At 47.7% G+C, this 21,503-nt stretch overlaps 1 protein-coding gene across 3 annotated transcripts in view; it reads left to right on the top strand.

The window, feature by feature from the left end:
* The window catches only part of ABCC1 (ATP binding cassette subfamily C member 1), a 134,176-nt gene that overhangs the window by 31,130 nt on the left and 81,543 nt on the right, over window positions 1–21,503 (top strand). For all 3 annotated transcript variants that reach the window (XR_009005303.1, XM_057528350.1, XM_057528351.1), the window contains exons 2-5: window positions 9,176–9,352; window positions 12,155–12,280; window positions 15,060–15,197; window positions 16,402–16,527. Coding sequence is in view for 2 of the 3 variants with exons in the window: in XM_057528350.1 (XP_057384333.1) it covers window positions 9,176–9,352; window positions 12,155–12,280; window positions 15,060–15,197; window positions 16,402–16,527 (567 nt within the window). In the remaining variant the exon portion in view is untranslated. The remainder of the gene's footprint in view (window positions 1–9,175; window positions 9,353–12,154; window positions 12,281–15,059; window positions 15,198–16,401; window positions 16,528–21,503) is intronic.

Raw genomic sequence — 21,503 nt, 5'->3', positions numbered from 1 at the left:
GTTAAATAACTTGTCTAAGGTCACACAGCGAACAGAGAAGGAAATTGGACCTGTAAGAAAAGGGACAAGGGGACAGATAATCTTTTGGGGAGGGGAGGAGGGGTGATGGGGAAAGAGAATAGGAAGAAAAGTGGGTTCCTAAAAGTCAACTGAGGCGGTTATAAATAATAGTAATAATCAACATTTATTAGGGCTTTTAGGATCTCCTGTGGAGGAGAAGGTAGTAGCTCCATTTTGCCGGTGGGCTTTTTGAGCCTCAGAGAAGAACAGTGACCTATCCAGCAGTATGCTACTAGTAATGTCCTATCCCTAAATTCAGTCGTGTCAAGTTCTGAATCATGTTGTTGTGTAAAAGTTGACGTAGCGGATCAGAACTTGTATTACTAGGGTGCTTTGTGTTGTAAGTGAGAGCAAATTTATTTCAAACTTGTGTAAAAGTCCAGTGGGAGGGTGGGCTGCAGGTGAAGCTTGATCCAGCAGCCCACAGAACACCAAGCATCAGTTTCTTTCATCTCTGCCTTTCACGATGTCAGCTTCATTCTCACACTTGCCCTGGTGGTGCCACCCCTTCCTCTCCACTCCCAACTCTTGGTGCTTCCCTTATAAATGGCTGAGACACCTGTCAACCCCACATCCTCACTTGTCCGTGTCACTGGGGACAAGAGAGTATGTGTCCTTGTAGTGATTGGATTGACTGGGATCAAGTGCCCATTCTGGAGCTAATCACTAGCATGTGGGTAAAGGACTCTGCTGATTAGCTGATACTAAAGAGGACCTACCCCTGGAGCTTTGCCCCAAGCATGTGGCTGACTAGAGGATTTGTTTACGAACAAGAGCCAGCGGCTGTTGCCAGAAAAGGGAAAATGTGTGTGGGGCTTGGACAACATAAACCCACTGCAGCATGGCCTTTGGGAAGATGTCTTATCTCCTGGTGCCTCGATTTCCTCATCTGTGAAATGGGGATAACAGCAGTGCCTCTTCTGAGGGCTGAGTGATGTGCCTGGCCCATCTGTGCTCAGAATGTGCTGGTTGTCATTATTCCTCTGAGAGAGGAGGGTGCGACATGACACCACACAGTAGAAATTGTATGAACTTCAAGCTTGTGGGCCAAGCAGACTTGGACTTGTTCCCCAGATCCTCTAATGTCAGCGCTGGAGGGGGAGGGACATAAATGGGTGACGAAGGTGTCCTGGGAAGAAAAGCCTCAGTTGGGGGGATCAGGGGATGCCCTTTCTCTAAGATTTCCATGGGCCGGGTTCCCGGAAGTGCAGAGCCTGGGCCAGCGCTGGTGACTGTTTTCCAGACTCCTGGAGCTGAATTTTGTTTCCCAGTAGTTGGGCTGATGGAAGCTCCATTAGCAGAAGCAGGGAACAGTGGTCCGACCAGCTTGATTTCTGAAGCTCCCTGCGTTTGGAGGTAGAGCCCCTAAGGAGGAAGACTGGGGTTAGCTGTCGTCTCTGGGGTCGGGGAAGTCTCAGTGAGTCGTTCTTCCTTAAGGGCGGCTTTCGGCATTCCCTGTTTCCCCCAGAAACCCCAAATAGAGGGGGCCCCACTGCCTGTCTTCAGGGGTTGTCAAGGGGATTGCACAGAGGATTCATCAAATTCCTGGCAAGTGAGGGACCTGCAGGAGGCCTTTGACCCTGTTACGTCACTACTGTGACAGTGTTGTGGTCAGGGCCACTATTGGCGGGCGGTAGTGGCAGCGGGGATGGTGCAAGTTCACGGTCACAATCGGATTTCCTCTTTCATGCCTCCCCATCCTTCCGCCTCCCTCCCATCTCTGCCCTCTCCGTCAGGGCTGGCCACCTGGCTTTAGCAGGAAGCCGCTGTCTGAAGAATAAACCCCTTCCTTAGCTAAGCGTTTCTGCGACCTCTCATTCCCCGGAGTTCTGTGTCCTTAGATGCTCCCCAGTCTCCTCTTGCTCACTTCCTAACTTGAACTTTTCTTTGTCCCTTAAGCTTCCTGACTCTGGGCAGTGCTGGGGTTAGTGGTGGAGATTATTATTAATTATTGGTGTCTGCAACTAATAGCCATCACTTACCAACTCTAGACCATGCCAACTGGTGCAGAGGATGGGCCCATTTGATACTTTTTCCAGGCCTGTGTGTTTTCCTGACCACACTGGTAAGGAGATTGAGGCTTGGAGAAGTTAAGTGACTTGCCCAGGTTCACATGAGGTCAGGGCCTGAATTTTAATCTACATCCATCAGACCAGAAAGCCAGGGTCATAGCCAGGTTCTACCTTGATGGATTGTTTGTTTTTGTTTTTTTTTGCATTTTTGAATTTTATTTTATTTACTTTTTTATACAGTAGTTTCTTATTAGTTATCTATTTTATACATATTAGTGTATATATGTCAATCCCAATATCCCAATTGGATTGTTTTTTAAATAACAAAGTAGGGGGACTTCCTGGTGACGCAGTGGTTAAGAATCTGCCTGCCAATGCAGGGGACACGGGTTTGAGCCCTGGCCTGGGAAGATGCCACATGCCGCAGAGCAACTAAGCCCATGTGCCACAACTACTGAGGCTGCGCTCTAGAGCCCGTGAGCCACAACTACTGAGCCCGTGTGCCACAACTACTGAGCCCACGTACCTAGAGCCTGTGCTCCGCAACAAGAGAAGCCACTGCAATGGGAAGCCTGCGCACCGCAACAAAGAGTAGCCCCCGCTCACCACAACTAGAGAAAGTCCACACACAGCGATGAAGACCCAATGCAGCCAAAAATAAATAAATAAATAATTAAAAATAAATTAATTTTTAAAATTATTTTTAAAAAGTAGGAAATAATGCTGGTGAGGGGAGACATGGTTTGGGCCATTTGTTTACTCAGTTACCTTTGTGTACCTGCTGGGTGAGGAGGAGAGGAGTCAAAAGTAAATACCACACAGTCCTGGCACTGAGGTCCTTGCAGGACAGAGGTATTGACAGACATGTGACAAAATCATTGCAATGTACAGGGGGTGTCCTGATGGTTTGGGGAGTGAGGAAGAAGGCTTCTTAAAGGAGGTATCTGAGTTGGGTTTTGAAGGATGAATAGGAGTTTGTTACTGTGGAAAGACAATGCAAGAAGAGCTTCTAGCAAGACATATCCCAAAGAACCATTCATTTGACTAGCAGTTGCGGAATGCCTTAAAGGCAGGGACCATGGCCTTCCTGAATCTCCAGTGCCTTGAGCAGTGCCTGACACAGGCGTGATAAATCCTCCTTTGAATGAATAGTGGAGTTGACACATTGGGGAACAGGGCGGGAGAAATTGTAGAAGAAACAGATGGGGCTTGAATGTGGAAGGCCTCATGAACCGCAGCAAGGATCGGCTCTGAAAGGTGATCCGGAGCTATTGGAGGTTGTTACCCAATAGCAACAGTTGTTGTCAGGGCCACTATTGGCAGGCGGGGGAGATCAAATCTGTCCCATTTAATACACAAGTATTTAAGCCTATGACTTTTCCCCTAAGGAGACCTGACTGCTTTTATTTTATTTATTTATTTATTTAAATTTTTAATTTATTATTTATTTATTATTTTTATTTTTGGCTGTGTTGGGTCTTCGCCTCTGTGTGAGGGCTTTCTCCAGTTGCGGCGAGTGGGGGCCACTCTTCATCGCGGTGCGCGGGCCTCTCACTATCGCGGCCTCTCTTGTTGCGGAGCAGAGGCTCCAGACGCTCAGGCTTAGCAGTTGTGGTTCACAGGCCCAGCTGCTCCGCAGCATGTGGGATCCTCCCAGACCAGGGCTCAAACCCGTGTCCCCTGCAATGACAGGCAGATTCTCAACCACTGCGCCACCAGGGAAGCCCCCTGACTGCTTTTAAACGCAATAAATGGCAGGATCTTCAGTTTCACTCATTGTAAAGAGAAAAGGAAGTTAAGCTACAGGGAGCTATGTTCCACTATCAGATTGGCAGAGATCAAAAGCTTATAATATACTGTGGTTTGGGAAGTAGTTATCCTTGTACCTTGTTAGGTGCAGTATAAACTGATGGTGCCCGTTGGAGGCAGTGTCTGTTTAAATTTTAAATGCATACACCCTTTGATCCAGCAGGTCTACTTCTAGAAAGTTATCTTACAGATATGCTTGCTTTGTGTGCAATGAGGCACTTACTAGGTTATTTATTTATGGCTTCATTGTTTGTAAGAGCAGCCCAGTGCCCAGTCAGCAGGAGGCTGATGATATAAGGTCAAGTCCATCCATACAATGAAATACAAAGCAGCTGGAACAAAGAATGAGGAAGTGTGCAGAGCAGGATGATCTTTCAGATCTGTTATTAAGAGATGAAAGGAAGGTACAGAGCAGGATGTGTGGAGTATGTTTCTCTCCATTTGATAACAGACAATATGTATTTATTTTTGTTATAGATGCATAAAATATTTTCTGGAAGGATACACAAGAAACCAATACTGTCACCTCTAGAGAGAGGAACTGGGAGGTTAGGGACAAGGAATGGAAGGTGGCTTGTCACTTCTACCCTTTGTTCAAAAGAAATAAAATTAAGCTATCAAGAATAAAGTAGATCTGTGGCACTGATAGAGATCAGTTTCTAATGTAAAAAAAGGAAGGTGTGGAACCGGTACGTATTATGGTACATTTTGGGGAAGCAAAGTAGGTAAGCTATATTTGGAAGAATATACAAGGTGTTAGCCATGGTAGTTTTGCCTGTGGGGTAGGAGGGGAGTGCTGTGAGTTCAGGAAGGAGGACTTATTTTTCACAGTGTACCATTTTGTGTAGTTTGGGAAAGTTTTAGCACGTAAAGTAAATGTATTACCCATTAAAAGTAAATTAATACGAAGAGAGACATGGATGAATGCCCCGGTGGATGGGTGGGTGGATGGATGGATGGATGAGTCAGTGGGTGGGTAGTTAGGTGGATGGATGGATGGATGGATGAGTCAGTGGGTGGGTAGGTGGGTGGATGGATGGATGGATGAGTCAGTGGGTGAGTAGGTGGGTGGATGGATGGATGGATGAGTCAGTAGGTTGGTATGTGGGTGGATGGATGGATGGGTGCATGGGTAGTGGGGGTGGGTGGATAGATAGATGGTAGATGGATGGATGAGTTGGTGCATGGATGGATGGGTGGGTGGGTGGATGGATGGATGGGTTCATGGCTGAGTGGATAATTATATCTGATGCACGTATGGATGCATAGATAAATAAGATAAATTTGGCTGTAGTGGGGAGGACTAAGTGGGGCCCGGAGGGGCTGGAAGCAGGGAATGGCTAGAAAGCTACTGCAGGATTCCAGGCAAGGAATAGTTGGGGTAAGGATCAGGTTATTGAATTGATTCACATAGGAACCGAGCTTCTTGTATACCTAACTGTGTATATTAAGTCCCAGCATTCTTTTCTTACTAGAAAGGCAGATGCCTTTGGAATGAGCTTTTTCTGGCAACTGCCCAGAAACTGCTTTGTATATAATAACCACCAACAGTTTAATCCCCATTTTCACCATCACCAATTTGTATGGAAACACAAAAGACCCCGAATAGCCAAAGCAATCTTGAGAACGAAAAATGGAGCTGGAGGAATCAGGCTCCCTGACTTCAGACTATATTACAAAGTTACAGTAATCAAGACAGTTTGGTACTGGCACAAAAACAGAAACATAGATCAATGGAACAGGATAGAAAGCCCAGAGATAAACCCATGCACATATGGTCACCTTATCTTTGATAAAGGAGGCAAGCATATACAGTGGAGAAAAGACAGCCTCTTCAATAAGTGGTGCTGGGAAAACTGGACAGGTACATGTAAAAGTATGAAATTAGAACACTCCCTGACACCATACACAAAAATAAACTCAAAATGGATTAAAGACCTAAGTGTAAGGCCAGACACTATAAAACTCTTAGAAGAAAACATAGGCAGAACACTCTATGACATAAATCACAGCAAGATCCTTTTTGACTCACCTCCTAGAGAAATGGAAATAAAAACACAAATAAACAAATGGGACCTAATGAAACTTAAAAGCTTTTGCACAGCAAAGGAAACCATAAACAAGACCAAAAGACAACCCTCAGAATGGGAGAAAATACTTGCAAATGAAGCAACTGACAAAGGATTAATCTCTAAGATTTACAAGCAGCTCATGCAGCTCAATAACAAAAAAACAAACAGCCCAATCCAAAAATGGGCAGAAGATCTAAATAGACATTTCTCCAAAGAAGATATACAGATTGCCAACAGACACATGAAAGAATGCTCAACATCATTAATCATTAGAGAAATGCAAATAAAAACTACAATGAGATATCATCTCACATTGGTCAGAATGGCCATCATCAAAAATCTAGAAACAATAAATGCTGGAGAGGGTGTGGAGAAAAGGGAACACTCTTGCACTGTTGGTGGGAATGTAAATTGATACAGCCACTATGGAGAACAGTATGGAGGTTCCTTAAAAAACTAAAAATAGAACTACCATACGACCCAGCAATTCCACTACTGGGCATATACCCTGAGAAAACCATAATTCAAAAAGAGTCAAGTACCACAATGTTCATTGCAGCACTATTTACAGTAGCCAGGACATGGAAGCAACCTAAGTGCCCGTCGACAGATGAATGGATAAAGAAGATGTGGCACATATATACAATGGACTATTACTCAGCCATAAAAAGAAATGAAATGGAGGTATTTGTAGTGAGGTGGATGGAGTTAGAGTCTGTCATACAGAGTGAAGTAAGTCAGAAAGAGAAAAACAAATACAGTATGCTAACACATATATATGGAATCTAAGGAAAAAAAAAAAAGGTCATGAAGAACCTAGTGACAAGACGGGAATAAAGACACAGACCTACTAGAGAATGGACTTGAGGATATGGGGAGGGGGAGGGGTAAGATGTGACAGGGTGAGAGAGTGGCATGGACATATATACACTACCAAATGTAAAATAGATAGCTAGTGGGAAGCAGCCGCATAGCAGAGGAAGATCAGCTCGGTGCTTTGTGACCACCTAGAGGGATGGGATAGGGAGGGTGGGAGGGAGGGAGACGCAAGAGGGAAGAGATATGGGAACATATGTATATGTATAACTGATTCACTTTGTTATAAAGCAGAAACTAACACACCATTGTAAAGCAATTATACTCCAATAAAGATGTTTAAAAAAAAAGAATTATAAGTGGTGTGAAACCAATTAAAATAGTCTTTGATATAAACTACTCCTCTCCATGCTCATATTTCCAAGGCTGTCTTCCAGGGCCCAAGTCCAGAGGCATGACCTTTGTCCTTTTAAGGGTTTCTTTGTGTCTAGAAGTTTCCTGGCTAAATCCCTTTGTGTATGTTGACTTTTTAAAGTTTACTTTTCAATGATTCCTTGTTCTTTGTTCTGGAAAAATAACCATTTCTATCATAGAATAATTAAACCTCTGAAGAACCAGTTTGGGTACTTAATACCTAGGTCTTTCTCTCTCTCTCCCTCTTTTTCAAGTCAAATCCTTTTTTTTAACCATCTTAACCATTTTTAAGTGTACACTTCAGTAGCATTAAGTATCCTCACAGTGTTGTGCACAAGTCTTTTGAAAAACTCGGAACATATATTTTGATTGATCATCAAATGTATCTTTAAGTGAAATAAATGGTCTGCTTGTTCCTATCACTTTCTCTTCTGTAAAGTTCTTTGATGTGGCTTTAAAACTTGCACGGAGTTGTAAGAATCCAGGTTCCTTGGCGTTCCTTGTTGGTTTCACTTATCTGATTGTGGGAAGGCTGTTGGAACCGGAGCTGTCTGGACGTGTCTGGAGAGCGCATCATCCAGTGGTGGGGAGAGAGTGCTGGGGGGAGGGGGCTGCATGAGGACTGGCCAGCTGGACCGCATGGACCTTATCCAAAGACTGGCTACTTCTGGCTCCTCCCAATGGTTGTAAGGTTGGAATATGGGCCCAGTGCTGCCAGCTTTTCTGATTTTTTAAAAGAGACACTGGAATCCAGTTTTTACATGAAGTTTCCTGATTTTTAAATGTTGGCAGCTAACATAAGATTTTTTTTAAAAAAAAGCATGCTTAAAACACCAACAACAGTAACAACAAACCATCTGCGAGCCATATCAGCCTGGGAGCCACCTGTTTCAGACCTCTGATTTCATCCCACCTAATTATGGTAGAGATAGGAAATTGAGACCCCAAGATAGGGTAATAACTTTCCCCAAAGTTGTATAATGGTTCAGTGGTCAGATCAGGACTTGAATTAAATTTTCCACTACGGAAGTCTGAAGTTTATTTTTGGGCAGATATAGATATACCTGGTCTGTTTATGTATGTATCTATCTACCTATCTATTTGGCGTGTCTCTAGTGAAATACAGGTGGCTTGTTAAAAAATTAAAAGTAATTGAAACAAATTTGTTTCTGAGGATGGATAGCTTAGTGGTTAAATGCAGGAACTCCAGAGCTGAATTCCCTGAGTTTGAGTTTGGCTCCAGATCTTACGAACTGTGAGATACTGGGCAAATCACTGAACCTCTCTGTGCCTTAGTTTTCCCTCCTGAAAAAGGAATGATAAAGTAATTATAGAATTAAAGGAGATAATACATATAAAGGACTTAGAATAGGGCCTAGAACATAGAACTGCAATTTGGATGTTATCCGTGCTGCTACTGCTGCTGCTGAAGGTGGTGAAGGTGGTGGTGATGATGGTGGCCATGATGGCGATGCTGATGGTGATGATGAAAGTGATCGTGACAGTGATGATGGTGATGATGGTGATGATGGTGGCCATGCTGATGGTGCTGATGAAAGTGATCACAGTAGTGGTGATGCTGATGACATTGATGGCAGTGATATGGGGATCATGGTGATGATAATGAAGAAGAATAGTAGAAAGCTCTTAATTCACAAGATTGTAAAGTAGGAATGATTTATATGACTAAACGACGTGTCAGTTTACAGAATACCCTTTAGGATTCCTTTAAATGGCAGTCTCCATCTTTTGTACAATAATGGAACTTACCACAGGTCCTGGAACTTGTCCGTTAGGTGAGGTGAGACATACCTTTGTTCGTCATTCCTTGTTTGGAGTCTTTCTGGCTACTAATCTTTCCAGTTTGCCTTTTCTCCCTGGGAGGGCCTCGTTGTTCTTAAATCCCATGGCAGCTAGTTTTGAACTCTTCATGGGCCCCTTGTCCAAGCTCTTGGGGACGTCCTGTTGACCTGTGCCTGTTTGTGTCCTCAGGAGTGGAATGTCACGTGGAACACCAGCAACCCTGACTTCACCAAGTGCTTTCAGAACACTGTCCTCGTGTGGGTGCCTTGCTCTTACCTTTGGGCCTGCTTCCCCTTCTACTTCCTCTATGCCTCCCGCCATGACCGGGGCTACATTCAGATGACACATCTCAACAAAGCCAAAACTGTAAGTCACGTGGGAGTTTATCCTGATGTCTGTGTTGTGGGTGGGTGTGTGCTGGGGTGGGGAATGGTGGTTGTGAAAACTGACATGTTCCTTCTGCTTAATTGGCCCTGAGTTCCTTTTACTGGGAGACAGAATAATAATGTGGTGGATAAAGGCTGGGGCTCTGAGTTCAGACGTGGGTTCAGATATCGGCTCTGCCACTTACTAGCTGTGTGACTTTGAGCAAATTTCTTTTTTCCTTCCAGTTTTATTGAGATACAATAGACATGCAGCACTGTGTACGTTTAAGTGTACAGCATAATGATTTGACTTACATCGTGAAATGATTATCACAGTAAGTTTTGTGAACATCCACCATCTCGTATAGGAACAAAATCAAAGAAATGGAAAGAAAGTTTTTTCTTTAAGCAAATTTCTTAACTTCCCTGAGCCTCAGTTCTCCCATGATTATAGTGGGGGTGATAGGATCTATCTCACAAGATTATCCGGAGGTCTTCCTCCCTGACCAAGGATGTCTTTTTATTTTTTTTTTAAAAGATTTATTTATCATTTATTTATTTATTTTATTTATTTTTGGCTGTGTCAGGTCTTAGGTGTGGCACACGGGATCTTCGTTGAGGCATGCGGGCTCTTTGTTGTGGTGCTTGGGCTCCAGGGTGCATGGGCTCCGTAGTTGTGATGTGCGGGTCCCAGGGCGCGTGGGCTCTGTAGTTTGCGGCACACGGGCTCTAGTTGTGGCGCATGGGCTTAATTGCCCCTTGGCATGTGGGATCTTAGTTCCCTGACCAGGGATCAAACCCGCATCCTCTGCATTGTAAGGCAGATTCTTTATCACTGGACCACCAGGGAAGTGCCAAGGATGTCTTTTTAATTTAAAAAAAGTTTTTATCTTGAAATAGTTTCAAACTATAGAGAAGTTGCAAGGATGATACTAAGCACTCCCCCAGCCCTGTATACCCGTTACTCATAGTCACCGATTTTTAACGTTTTGCCACATTTAACATTTTAACCTCATCCTTCTCTTTTGCTCTTTCCATATACACGTATTATTTATTTTTTTCGGAGTCATTTGAGAAAAGCTAGCATCCACCACACCTGTGATTCTTCAGTGTATCTCTTCTCAAAACAGGGATATTCTCTTATATAACAACAGTACAGTAAATTCAGGAAATTTAACATGGACACAATACTTAAAAAAAAAACCTACTGTGTATATTCCAGTTTTGTCACTTGTCCCAATACTGTCCTTTCTAGCACCCCTCCCCCTCCCCCCAGTTCAAGGTCATGCATTGCATCTAGTCACACTCTTTATTTTTCTGTAATTTTAGAAGAACTTTTCACCTTTCTTTGTGTTTTATGACATTGGCATATTTGGAGTGCGTGGGCCAGTTAGTTTAGAGTCAGTTCCTCAACTTGGGCATTGGGACGATGTTCCCTCCTGGTTAGATTCAGGTAATGCCTGTCTGGCTGGAAAACTACAAAAGGGATGTGGGGTCCTTCTCTGGTTACATCTAAGGCCGCATGGTGTCCATCTGCCCCTCGTTGATCGGCTTAATTTTGTTCCTCTGGTTAGCGTGTCTGGTTTCTCCACTGTGCAGGTGCTGGTTTTCCCCTCGTAAGGGTGAGCTTTCTGGGGGAGACACGTGAAGGGCATGTACATACCTGCCCTTCATTCCACTTTCTCCTCTTGACTTACCATGTGTCTCAGTCCTTTTTTAAGCCACATTTCCCAAAATTTATTTCCATAAGCCCTTGGCAAACAGGAAAACTTGAGTGATTTTACTGAAGCTGGCCCCTTGCCTATAATACCGCCGTCCAAACCTGTCTCGTTCAGACCACAATCCAAGCCTATCTCAACATGCTGTCTGCTCCCCTATCCTCAGCTGGATCTGATGTCTTCCTCTTAGACTTCTGGAAGCGCTTTGTACTTCTCTTGGGGAACAACATCTCCCTTTAAAATGTAAATCAGATTTTATCTGTGCCTTGCTCAAAAAACCTCTAGTGGTTTCTCATTATAGGGAATAAAACCTGGACGTCCTCACAGTGGCCCTGCTTGGTCTGGCTCCAGGCTCCTCTTCAGCCGTCTCCTACCACACCCACGGCTCCTGCCACAGCAGCTGCAACCTAAATGAACACATTCCTACCTCAGGACCTTTGCACTTGCCCTCTGCCTGAATTGTTCTTTCCCTCAAATAGTCACTGTTGGCTCTTTACCCAGATGTCACCTGTTGGGAGAGGCCTTCTCTGACCACCCTATCTTACCTGTTTTATTCCTCCTTGTATTACTTCTTTCTGGCATTATAGTATGTATTTTTCAGTTTGTTTCTTGCCTGTTTCCTTCCACTGGAATCGCAGCTCCATGAAGGCAGCGACTTCTGTCTGTTTTATTCTGTTGTATCCTTGGCACCTTGGCAAGTATGTGGCCCACAGTAGGACCCCAGTAAATTTTGGTTGGATGAATATTGTTGGATGAATGGTCATCCTGAGAGGTGCCCTGTGCAGGCTGCTGGGGTTACAGATGTAGATAAGCCAGAGACTTGCGTTTTCAGGTGCTGGGGAGAGTAGTGACCACACAGAGTTGTGCCTGTGGTGCAGGAGAGGTACAGACCCGTGTGGGACGGCCCAGGTGCTGGCTCACCCTACCTAGGGCTTGTTTGTGTTCCAGAGGATACATGCTGTATCTGAAGACCACAGCTGATGGTTTAGGGGGTGGCTGGTGCCCCCAAGGCTGAGATTTTGCACAGGTGCTGGGGGAAGTTCCCTTGCTGTCCATTGTAAGATGTGTATGTACTTCTCTTCCAGGCCTTGGGATTTTTGCTATGGATCGTCTGCTGGGCAGACCTCTTCTACTCTTTCTGGGAAAGAAGTTTGGGCAAGCTCCTGGCCCCAGTGTTTCTGGTCAGCCCAACCCTCTTGGGCATCACCATGGTAAGTAGGGGCTGGCACTGTGGAGACCAAAAGTAGTGGCTGGCATTTAGAAATGAAATGATCTCACAGTAGAAATCCAGAAATACAGCTGTGTTAGGTGAATTTGATGTGGTCTTGTGGGGGGGTAGGGAGGAAGGGATGATGGGGCTGAGGCCTAAAGGATGAGCAGGATGTTAAAAAGTTGAAGGGGCTGGGGGCAGAGGATGATCCAGTTGGAGAGAATAGCAAGTGCAAAAGTCCTGGGGTCGGAGGGAGAGAGTGAGAGTTGGCCTGTGTGGCTGGGGCAGAGACAGTAAGGAGGGGAGAGCAGGGGAGCAGGAATGGCAGGAAGGGCAGAGGGCTGACCCCAAAGGACCTCGAGCTTCAGGGTTAGTGGGTTTTGTCTTGTTTTTCATTCTTGAAGGTGGGTTCTAAACCTTTTTTGTGCCATGGACCCCTTTCTTCTTTGCCAATCTGGTCTCCTTCTCAGAATAATCATAGAACACATAGGCTTACAAAGGAAACCAATCATACACACATATGTATACATATGAAGATTTTGTGATGTACATTTATATATTTACTTGAGGTTTAATTTACATAGGGTAAAATTCACTTTTTTCCTTGAACAATTCATGAGTTTTGATAAACAAATATTGTCAGGTGAGCACCATGTCCACAATCAAGATACGGAACAGCTCCATCACCCGCAAAAGTTCCCTGGTGCCGCCCCAGCCCTTCTCTCCACCTCTGCACCCCGCCCCCCCGCCCGGCTACTGCTGCTGTGTTTTCTGCCCCTATCGCTTTGCCTTTTCCAGAATGTCATGTGAATGGAACCATGGAGGCTGGAGCAGTTTGAGTCTGACTTCTCAGGCCCTGCGGTTCCAAAGATCTTTTTTTTTTTTTAAAAGTCGCTCAGCGTGTTTGATTGTATGGATTCCGCATGCACTGTTTATCCATTCTTTGGGTGCAGGACATTTGGGCTGGGAAACCAGTTATCTTTAATCACAGTTATCAAAAGATTAAAAGGCAAAATAAAAATATATGTGCTTCTTTATGAATGCATTTCAAATCAAGACCTACCAGCAGCTGTGACTGATGCTTCCTTAATTTCCAAATAGCGATTGACCATACATGATAGAGACGTCGTCAGGTTTTTTGTTTTTTTTTTGTTTTTTTTTTGGCCACCGCCCTGCAGCATGCAGGATCTTAGTTCCCCAACTGGGGATCGAACCCGTGCCCCCTGCAGTGGAAGTGCGGAGTCTTAACCACTGCACCGCCAGGGAAGTCCCTTCAGCTGTCTATTTTCAGATACGATTTCTAATGGTGACAGAGCCCCAGGCACTGCTGATGCCATTGTGGTTTGTTGCTTTCACGTGTCATTGGTGGTGCTAATGAGGGAAAGTGAAGCTGTAATGGTTTCCCATCTAAGTTCATGGACCCCTGGGTTCTATCCAGAGCCTGCCCTTGGACCCCAGGTTAAAACCCCCCAGTCCTAAAGGCAAAGGTTCTGAGCAAGGGCATGCCAGGCTGTGCATATTTAAGAGCTGACTGTGGCCTCCAAGTGGAGAATGGATTGTGGGGCAGGAGTGGAAGCTGGGAGGCCAGTAGGGGGTCATCCGGCATAAGGGGATGGAGGCTGAGACCAGGGGGAGCAGCAGGTAAGCTGAGGGCGGGCCTTGGTGGCAGAGCCAGTGTGAGTCGCTGATGGATAGATGCAGGGGGTGAGGGAGATGGGGGACCGAGGAGGACAGATGAGGACAGACAGACGTGTCTCTGGCTCAAGCAGCTGGGGGCTGAGGGGAGGTGCCCTGGGTGCCCGTAGCTCCACGGGAGTCAGGTTCGTGACTGTGACTGGCGTTGGGGTCTGCCTCCAGAGGGCCGCCTGTCTGGGGAATGGCCGTGGCATTTCCTTCTTTCAAGGAAACACAGTTTCATTGTTTATTTTCTCTTCCTGATCTCTAAGTCACATGTAAAACGGAAGTCATAGCTCCGGGTATCAGGAATGAAATAAAATCCCAATCCGCCCACCATGGTTGTTCTCATGAAGTTTCCTGAAGACAGGCGTGTGACAGTAGCAGGTTAAGTAAGTTTCCTGATCTGCAAACTGGGGTTGAAAACAGTTGAAAACAGGCTGCACCGAGTCGGTGCGTGTGAATGCCTCCTATGTGGCGGAGATAAGAGAAGCTCAATAAAGGGGAGCAGTTACCACTGCTGCCCAAGGCACAAGAGCCAGTCAGCGTCTGGGCTGGATTTCCTGATCTAATCGAGGGTCAGCCTGCCACCTGTTTTTGTAAATAAAGTTTTATTGGCACACAGCCGTGTCCACTCTTTCATGTATCGTGTAAGGCTGCTTTCACACTGCAGTGCAGACTTGAGTAGTTGTGAAAGAAACTCCATGGCCCACAAAGCCTAAAATATTTACTCTCCGGTCCTTTAAGAAAAAGTGTGCCGATCTCTGTCGTAAACTGAGCTTTCCCCCGAATTTTCCATCCTGTCCTGGGTCTGTACCTGGTCTGTTAGATTCCCACAGCTCTCGAGTTGGATACTGTTACCATCCCCATTTTGCAGACAAGGCAGCAGAGGCTCAGAGAGGTTCGGTGACTTGCCCAGGGTCACCCAGCAAGGCGAGAGCAGAGCTGGGACTGGAGCCAGGTCCTTCCCAGGCTGTTCCCAGTGCTTCCCACTGGCCCGACAGCAGCCCTCCTCCAGGCCTTGCATCCACCAGGCTCTGGACTGTGGGAGCCTTGGGAGCCTGGCCTTCTCCTGACGACTCCCGTTGTATGCTTTTCTCTTCCAGCTGCTTGCTACCTTTTTAATTCAGATCGAGAGAAGGAGGGGAGTCCAGTCCTCAGGGATCATGCTCACTTTCTGGCTTATAGCCCTACTGTGTGCCCTGGCCATCCTGAGATCCAAAATCATGACTGCCTTAAAAGAGGTAAGTGGTGGCCTCATTTTGCGTCTTCCGTCAGCATCTCCTGGAAGATGCTTGTTCCTTCTGGCTTTTGTGGAAACCGTGCGTTTCCATGGGAACCAGGGGATGGCTACTGCATGGGTCTAGCTTCTTTCCTGAGGATTTCTCTCGCCTGTGCAACCTTTGTTCTAGAACCTTCTTTCCTCAGGGCCCCATGTGTCTGTGTAGCTCTCAGGGGCAGGAGCTGCAGGCAGATGCACACCACCCTTTGAGCCTCTGTCAGCGGTAACAGCCAGGCTAGTTGGCTCTCGGTGTCTATTGTCTGGAACAGAGCGGAGCAGGGAGCAGTGTTTGCAGAGTGGTGGCTCCCTGGGGACCCTAGACTCGTCCCCACGTTGCCTTGGTGCTGCTCTGGCTGGGAAGTGGCTCTCGTTGGCTGCCATCCGCTGCTCCTAAGGATTCTGAAGAGCGTGCTCTTTCAGACTGTCACGTTGTTCCCTGTCACCTTCGGGCTAATCAGGAACTGGCATCAGGCAAAGGAAGGAAGAGTAACTGAATGTTTATTGAGCACCCGCAGTGTACATTTCAGGCAGTCTTTAATAGTGATGGCAGCTGACATTTATTGAGTTGGTGTTTTCAAAGTGCCAGGCCGGGGACTGAGTCATTTCCGTGAATAATCTTACTGGCTTCTCACAATTACCCTGACAGGGTCTCTCAGCTTCAGCACTAGTTGACACTTGGGGCCCGAGACAACTTTGTTTTGTGGGGCTGTCCTGTGGTTGTCGGATGTTTGGGGCAGTGCCAGTAGCCTCCCACTCCTGGACAGAAGTGTCTCTAGACACTACCAGATGTTCCCTGGGAGGCAAAGTCACCCACACTTGAGAACCACTGGTCTGTTTGTAGATGGGGAAACTGAGGCACAGAGAGGTTAAGTAAGTAGACAAAGTCCCACGGCCAGAATGAGCAGAGTCAGGCCTTGAAGGTAGGTCTGTTCTCCCAAGCCTGGGGCTCCTCCCCCGTGTCGGCTGCCTGGACCAGGCAGTGTGGACCACACTGTGACGTAACTGCTTGTCTTCTGTTATCTTGCAGGGGGTAGGGTCAGGGTGGGAAAGCTTGCCGTCAGGCCTGCAGGCTGAGAGAGTGGGCCTTCTGCTGTCTGCTCCCCCGGCCTCCGCAGGTTGCTTCCAGAAAGTGATCTTTTCTTCCTCCTTCCCTCCCTCTTGTTCAGGATGCCCAAGTCGACGTCTTTCGCGATGTCACTTTCTACATTTACTTTTCCCTCGTGCTGATCCAGCTTGTGTTGTCCTGCTTCTCAGACCGCTCACCCCTGTTCTCCGAAACCATCCACGATCCCGTAAGTGTGATCACAGAGACACGTGTGTGTGCATGTGTGTGTGCAAGAGAGAATACACAGTGCCAGCTAACGTTGATTTGAGCCAGTATTGTCCATCTAGGAGCTCCTTCTGTCTTCCCTGAACACCTGGCGATACGTGACATTATCCTCTCCACTCTACCGATGGAAAAACTGAGCCATAGACGTGGCTCGGGGGATTTAAGGAGGGAATCTGATTCATAGTTGTTAACTGCTGTGTTTTCCAGCCCGTTGTCTCATTTGGTTGGCGTAGTGGTTTTAGACAGTGCGAGTGAACTTTTAAAAATCAGGAAATTTCATATAAGTTCTAACTGTCCAGATTTTCTAGAAAAATGTGAAGTTCTGGCAGCAGTAGGACTGTTACCCCACATGGCAGCGGTTGGCCAGATTTGAGGAGCATTGCCCTGGTTTCCTACCGCAGTCCTCACCACTCCCTGCTTCATTAGACAGTCTTGCTTCCGTCACCTACGTACGTGCCTGGCCCCTGGGGGGTTTGAGTTTGGGCCCCTGGGGGGTTTGAGTTTGAGATCCTGGGTCTCTTCCGTCCGCTTGAGGGAAACCCTGCTTGTGTAGAAGGATCTGAGTGGGCGGGGTGGGGATGGCCGCCCTTCTGCTGGTAGCAGGAAAGTGAACACGGTTATTTATCACCCTTGCCTGTCTTCTTTTTCCCTCTCTGCTTCCGTCCATCCTCTTTGCCTTCCTCACTCCTCCCCTTTCTTTCTTCCCTCCTTCTGTCTAGTGCCGAGTGCCAGGCCCCAATCTGGACACAGGGCTGTAGCAGTGAATAAAGCAGAGTTATTGCCACTTGAGGTTTGTGTTTTCACGGGCAGGGGCACAAACAGTAACCCAGGAGCCAAGTATATATCCTATCAGTCAGGTGGTGGTAAAGGCTGGGAAGAAGAAAGTGGGGAAAGGAGGTGGAGATGATGGTTTGGGGTCGTGTGTGGTTTTGATAAAAGCCATCAGGGAAGCTCCCCCCCCACCCCCCCAGGAAACCTCATTGGAGCAGAGACCTGAAGGAGCGAGGGAGCCAGGCAAGCAGATACCCAGGGGAAGAGGTTCCAGGCAGAGGGGTGGCAAGTGCAAAGGCCCTGGGGCAGAGCTGCCGTGAATGTCGCCGGAACAGCAGGAAAGGCCAGTGCGGCTGGAGAAGCGAGAGGCAGGAGGGGGTTGAGGGATGGCCTCTGAGAGCTGGGACAGTCACCTATGGGCCGGGTGGGCTGTTTGGATTTTATTCTGAGAGGGATGGGAAGCCTTTGGAGCATTCATTTGTTGCTTTGTTCATGGTTAGTCAGCTGCTAACGGACGAAATTGCAGTGGGAGCAGTTTTCAGCTGTGGTTCTGCTGGGTTTGGCCTGAACCTCAGCAAAAGGCTGAGGCTGCTTTTGTGGGTGATGAAAGGACCTGTGGGGCATCAGCCTGGAGGAGGTGACGGATGCTCCCAGTGTGAGCTTCAGAAACCCGTGCCCTAGAGTGTGTTCGGAGAGGCCTCATTTTCTCATCTCCCTGCGCTGGGGGGAGCTGGGTTGGAGAAATTAGAAAAGTGTGTATGTGTGTCTGTGAATGTGTGTATTTATGTGTGTTTGTGCACACAGGTGTGTGTGCGTGTGGTGTGTGTACGTGCATGCACATATATTTATGTTTACATGTTTTGCATGTAGATGTGTATGAGTGTGTGCATGTGTGTGTTTTTGTGTGTTCACGTAAGTGTGTTTTGCATGTGTATAAAGTTCACAAGGGCAGCAGCCATGCATGAACACCCAGGGGATCCAGCCCCTGCCTGGCACAGAGGAGCTAAGATGTCTCCGGCCCTCATGTCTGCTATTCGTCAGTGTTTGTATGCACGGGTGTGGGTGTGTGACAGTGGAGTGTCCCCATCAGAAACATTAGATGTCAGGCTGTTCTGTGGAGACGGGGATCGCACTGAACAAGTCATACCCCCCTGAGTGACTGCAGACCCTGGGGTGCTCTGGGGGTAAACTGAGCCCGGGGAAGGCAGAGAGGCCCACGTGGGGATCTCCTGACTCTTCAGGCTCCCTGTGGGGCCTGGGAAGCAGCCTCTCCCAGTGGACGGTCCCTGATGCTTTATGGGGAATTTCTGATTTCTGGTCCCCTCTGGGATCTGGATAGAATTCCTGTCTCTTCTTTCCTGGGTGTGTGTGCATCGGGGTGTCTCACAGAGCTGCCTTCCTCCTCCCATTGTGCTTTCTGCAGTTCTGGGGTGTGGGGCCTTCTCTGCCCAGGTACCCCGACTCTTCTCCCAGCTGTTCTTTTTCTCTTGTGGGAATTGAGGCTCATAGAGGTTGTCTTGACTTACAGCCTGAATCTGATGGTGGAGGCAACATGGTAATGGAAGGAGAGCCTCATTTTGGAGTCAGGCAGACCCTGGGCTTTAATTTCACCTGTGTCCCGTTTATTCTTCCAATAGATATTTATTAAGCACTGTTTTTATACTGCGCTTGGTTCTGGGGACACAGCAGTATGTGAAAAAGTGTGGTCCATGCCCTGCTACGCTTATCTGTTACTCCATAACAAACCACCCTGAATTTAGTGGCATAAAACAGCAACAGTACTTTGTTATGTGTCACAGGCCCGGGCATTGGCTGGTCTCAGCTGCGTGGTTTTCACTCAGGGTCCTTGCTCACGTGTCGGGTGGTTAGCGCGTTGGCCTCTGGCTGGAGCCTCAGCCAGGGTTGACAGCCCCACCTGGTCTCCCCGAGCTGCTTGGGCTTCCTCACAGCGTGGCGGCTGGTCTCTAAGAGTGAGCGCGCACGAGGTGGAAGCTGTGTCACCTTTTAGGACCCAGTCCCGGAGTCACATAGAGTCACTCCTGCCACCCTCTTCTGATTGAGGCAACCACGAAGGTCTTCTGGGTGCAAGGGGTGGGCGCACACAGGCCCCCACCTCTAGATGGGGGAGCGGCCAGGTCTCACTGTAAGAAGAGCGTGTGAGATGGCAAGTGATGCCTGGCCAACTTTGGAAAATACCATCTACTGCATGCCCCCAGGAAGCTATGGTCTCGTTAAGCAGGTCAGCAGACTGTGTGACTACAGTTGAGATGAAGGCTGGGAATCAGGTTATGTGACTTTTGGATCTGACTTTGGGCAAGTCGCTTCTCCTTTCAAGACCTCTGTGTCCTGTTCTTGAAAATGGGTTGAGGCTCGATTTGATGCTGGCTGCACCCCACTCCCTGCCCCGGAACGGAGGCCTGTGATCTGGGGAGGAGGACACTGCTAGGTGTCACTTCTGCTGTCCCCCCGTCACCCTCAGGGCTCACATCACAGTGGAGCCTGGAAGACGGGGTGAGTCCGGTCCCTGTCGCTGTCCCGCCCTCAGAGCAGCAGTCACATGTCACCTGTCCTCAGAGTGAGCAGTCAGCCAAGCCCAGGGTCAGGCGGGGCCAGCATGGGGGCCGGCAGTGCTGACCTTCTCCCCCCTGCTGAGTCACCAAGCTGCCGTCCTCCCCAGCTGGCCCCGGGCCTGATGTGTGACTCAGAGCTGTGTCCTGGCCCTGCTTCCTGGCAGGGCTGCTCCCCTCGGTGCATCAAGTGGGGCCGGGCTGAGTGGGCCTCGCAGGCTTTCTGAGGCTGTCACCTGTCCCCGGCCTCTAGTCCTTTTATCTTGCTGGCCCTGAGGCTGCTGCTTAGGGTGCAGGGAGGGGGTTGCCATTGGCAGTTGGGGGCATCAGGGGCAAATGTGGCGGATAGTAGGCCCTCACTTCTCAAAGTGGGGTCCTCAGACTGGCGGCATCAGCATCCCTCAGCTGCTCATTAGAAATGCAGAGTTTCAGGCCTGCCAAGTCCTGTTGAGTCAGGGTCTCATTTTCACCAGATCCCTGGGGTGGTTCATGGTTGAAAAGCACCGGTTTAGCAAATTCTTAAAAACTGCTCAGCTCATTTGGTGTAAGAGGTATTTTTAATCCTGTTCATATTTTGCTATGAACATTTCAAATCTACAGAAAAGTTGAAAGACACAGCGAGTACTCCCCATCTACCCACCAACTGTATTCTACAAGTTAACATTTTGCTAAATTTGCTTTATCACAAATCTGTCTAGCCAGCCAGCCGGCTAAGATTTTTGGTATTTAAAAGTCACCTTGAAATACATTAGTATCCTTCATTCACACAGTTCACTGTGCAAATCATTAGCCAGAGCTCAATATCTCTTTATGGTTCGTTTTTTTTTTTTTTTTAAAGTAAATTTACATAGTGACATTCCTGAATCTTAAGTTACCATTTGATGAGTGCTGACAAATGAGTAACTCAAACCCCTATTGAGATACAGAACATTCCCAGGACCCCAGAAAGTCCCCTCCTGCCCCTTCATGGTCAGTCTCTACCCCTTGCAGCCCAGAGGCAACTGCTGGGCCTAGACTGTTAATGAGAGCATCGAAAACTCCATTTTTAATTCCTTTCTCCGTTATGCTTTCGGCCATTTAGTGATTCGGTGTTGTGCCGGAGGCTCCTCTGGGCTCGGAGTACCTAGAAATGAACAGACATTGACCACCCCTTAGGAGAGATGGAGGAGGAGGCGGCAGGCAAATAAGCTGCTGCTGCAGGATGGACAGTGGGGTTCTAAGACAGGGAAGTGCTGGGGGCTGCGGGTGCCCGAGGAGCAGTCCTGAACTCAGCCTGGGGTGCCAGAGCCGGCATCCGGAGGAGGGGATGCCTCCGTCAGGCCAGTAAGGTTGAAGGCTGGAGGGTGGATGGGAAAGGTGCTCGTGGTGGTGGAAGCAGCATGTCCAGAGGTCCAGCGGTATGATGGAACTTGTGGGTGTTTGGGAACTGCGTGGACTTCTGCTTGGTTGGGTCACAGGGGCCAGGGACCTGAGCATGAAAGATCAAGGGTAGAATTGGGTGTCACCATATGGACTTAGAATTTTGATCTGATGGAAGGTTTTTCAGCTGGGGGGGGGGGTGACACACTCAGGTTGGAAGTGTTTTGGAGTATCCCTCTTG

This window comes from Balaenoptera acutorostrata, chromosome 15 (genome assembly GCF_949987535.1).
Source record: "Balaenoptera acutorostrata chromosome 15, mBalAcu1.1, whole genome shotgun sequence".
Classification (NCBI taxonomy): Eukaryota; Metazoa; Chordata; class Mammalia; order Artiodactyla; family Balaenopteridae; genus Balaenoptera; species Balaenoptera acutorostrata.
The sequence above is the reverse complement of the archived record's forward strand: the minus strand, read 5'-3'. Positions and strand labels throughout refer to the sequence as shown.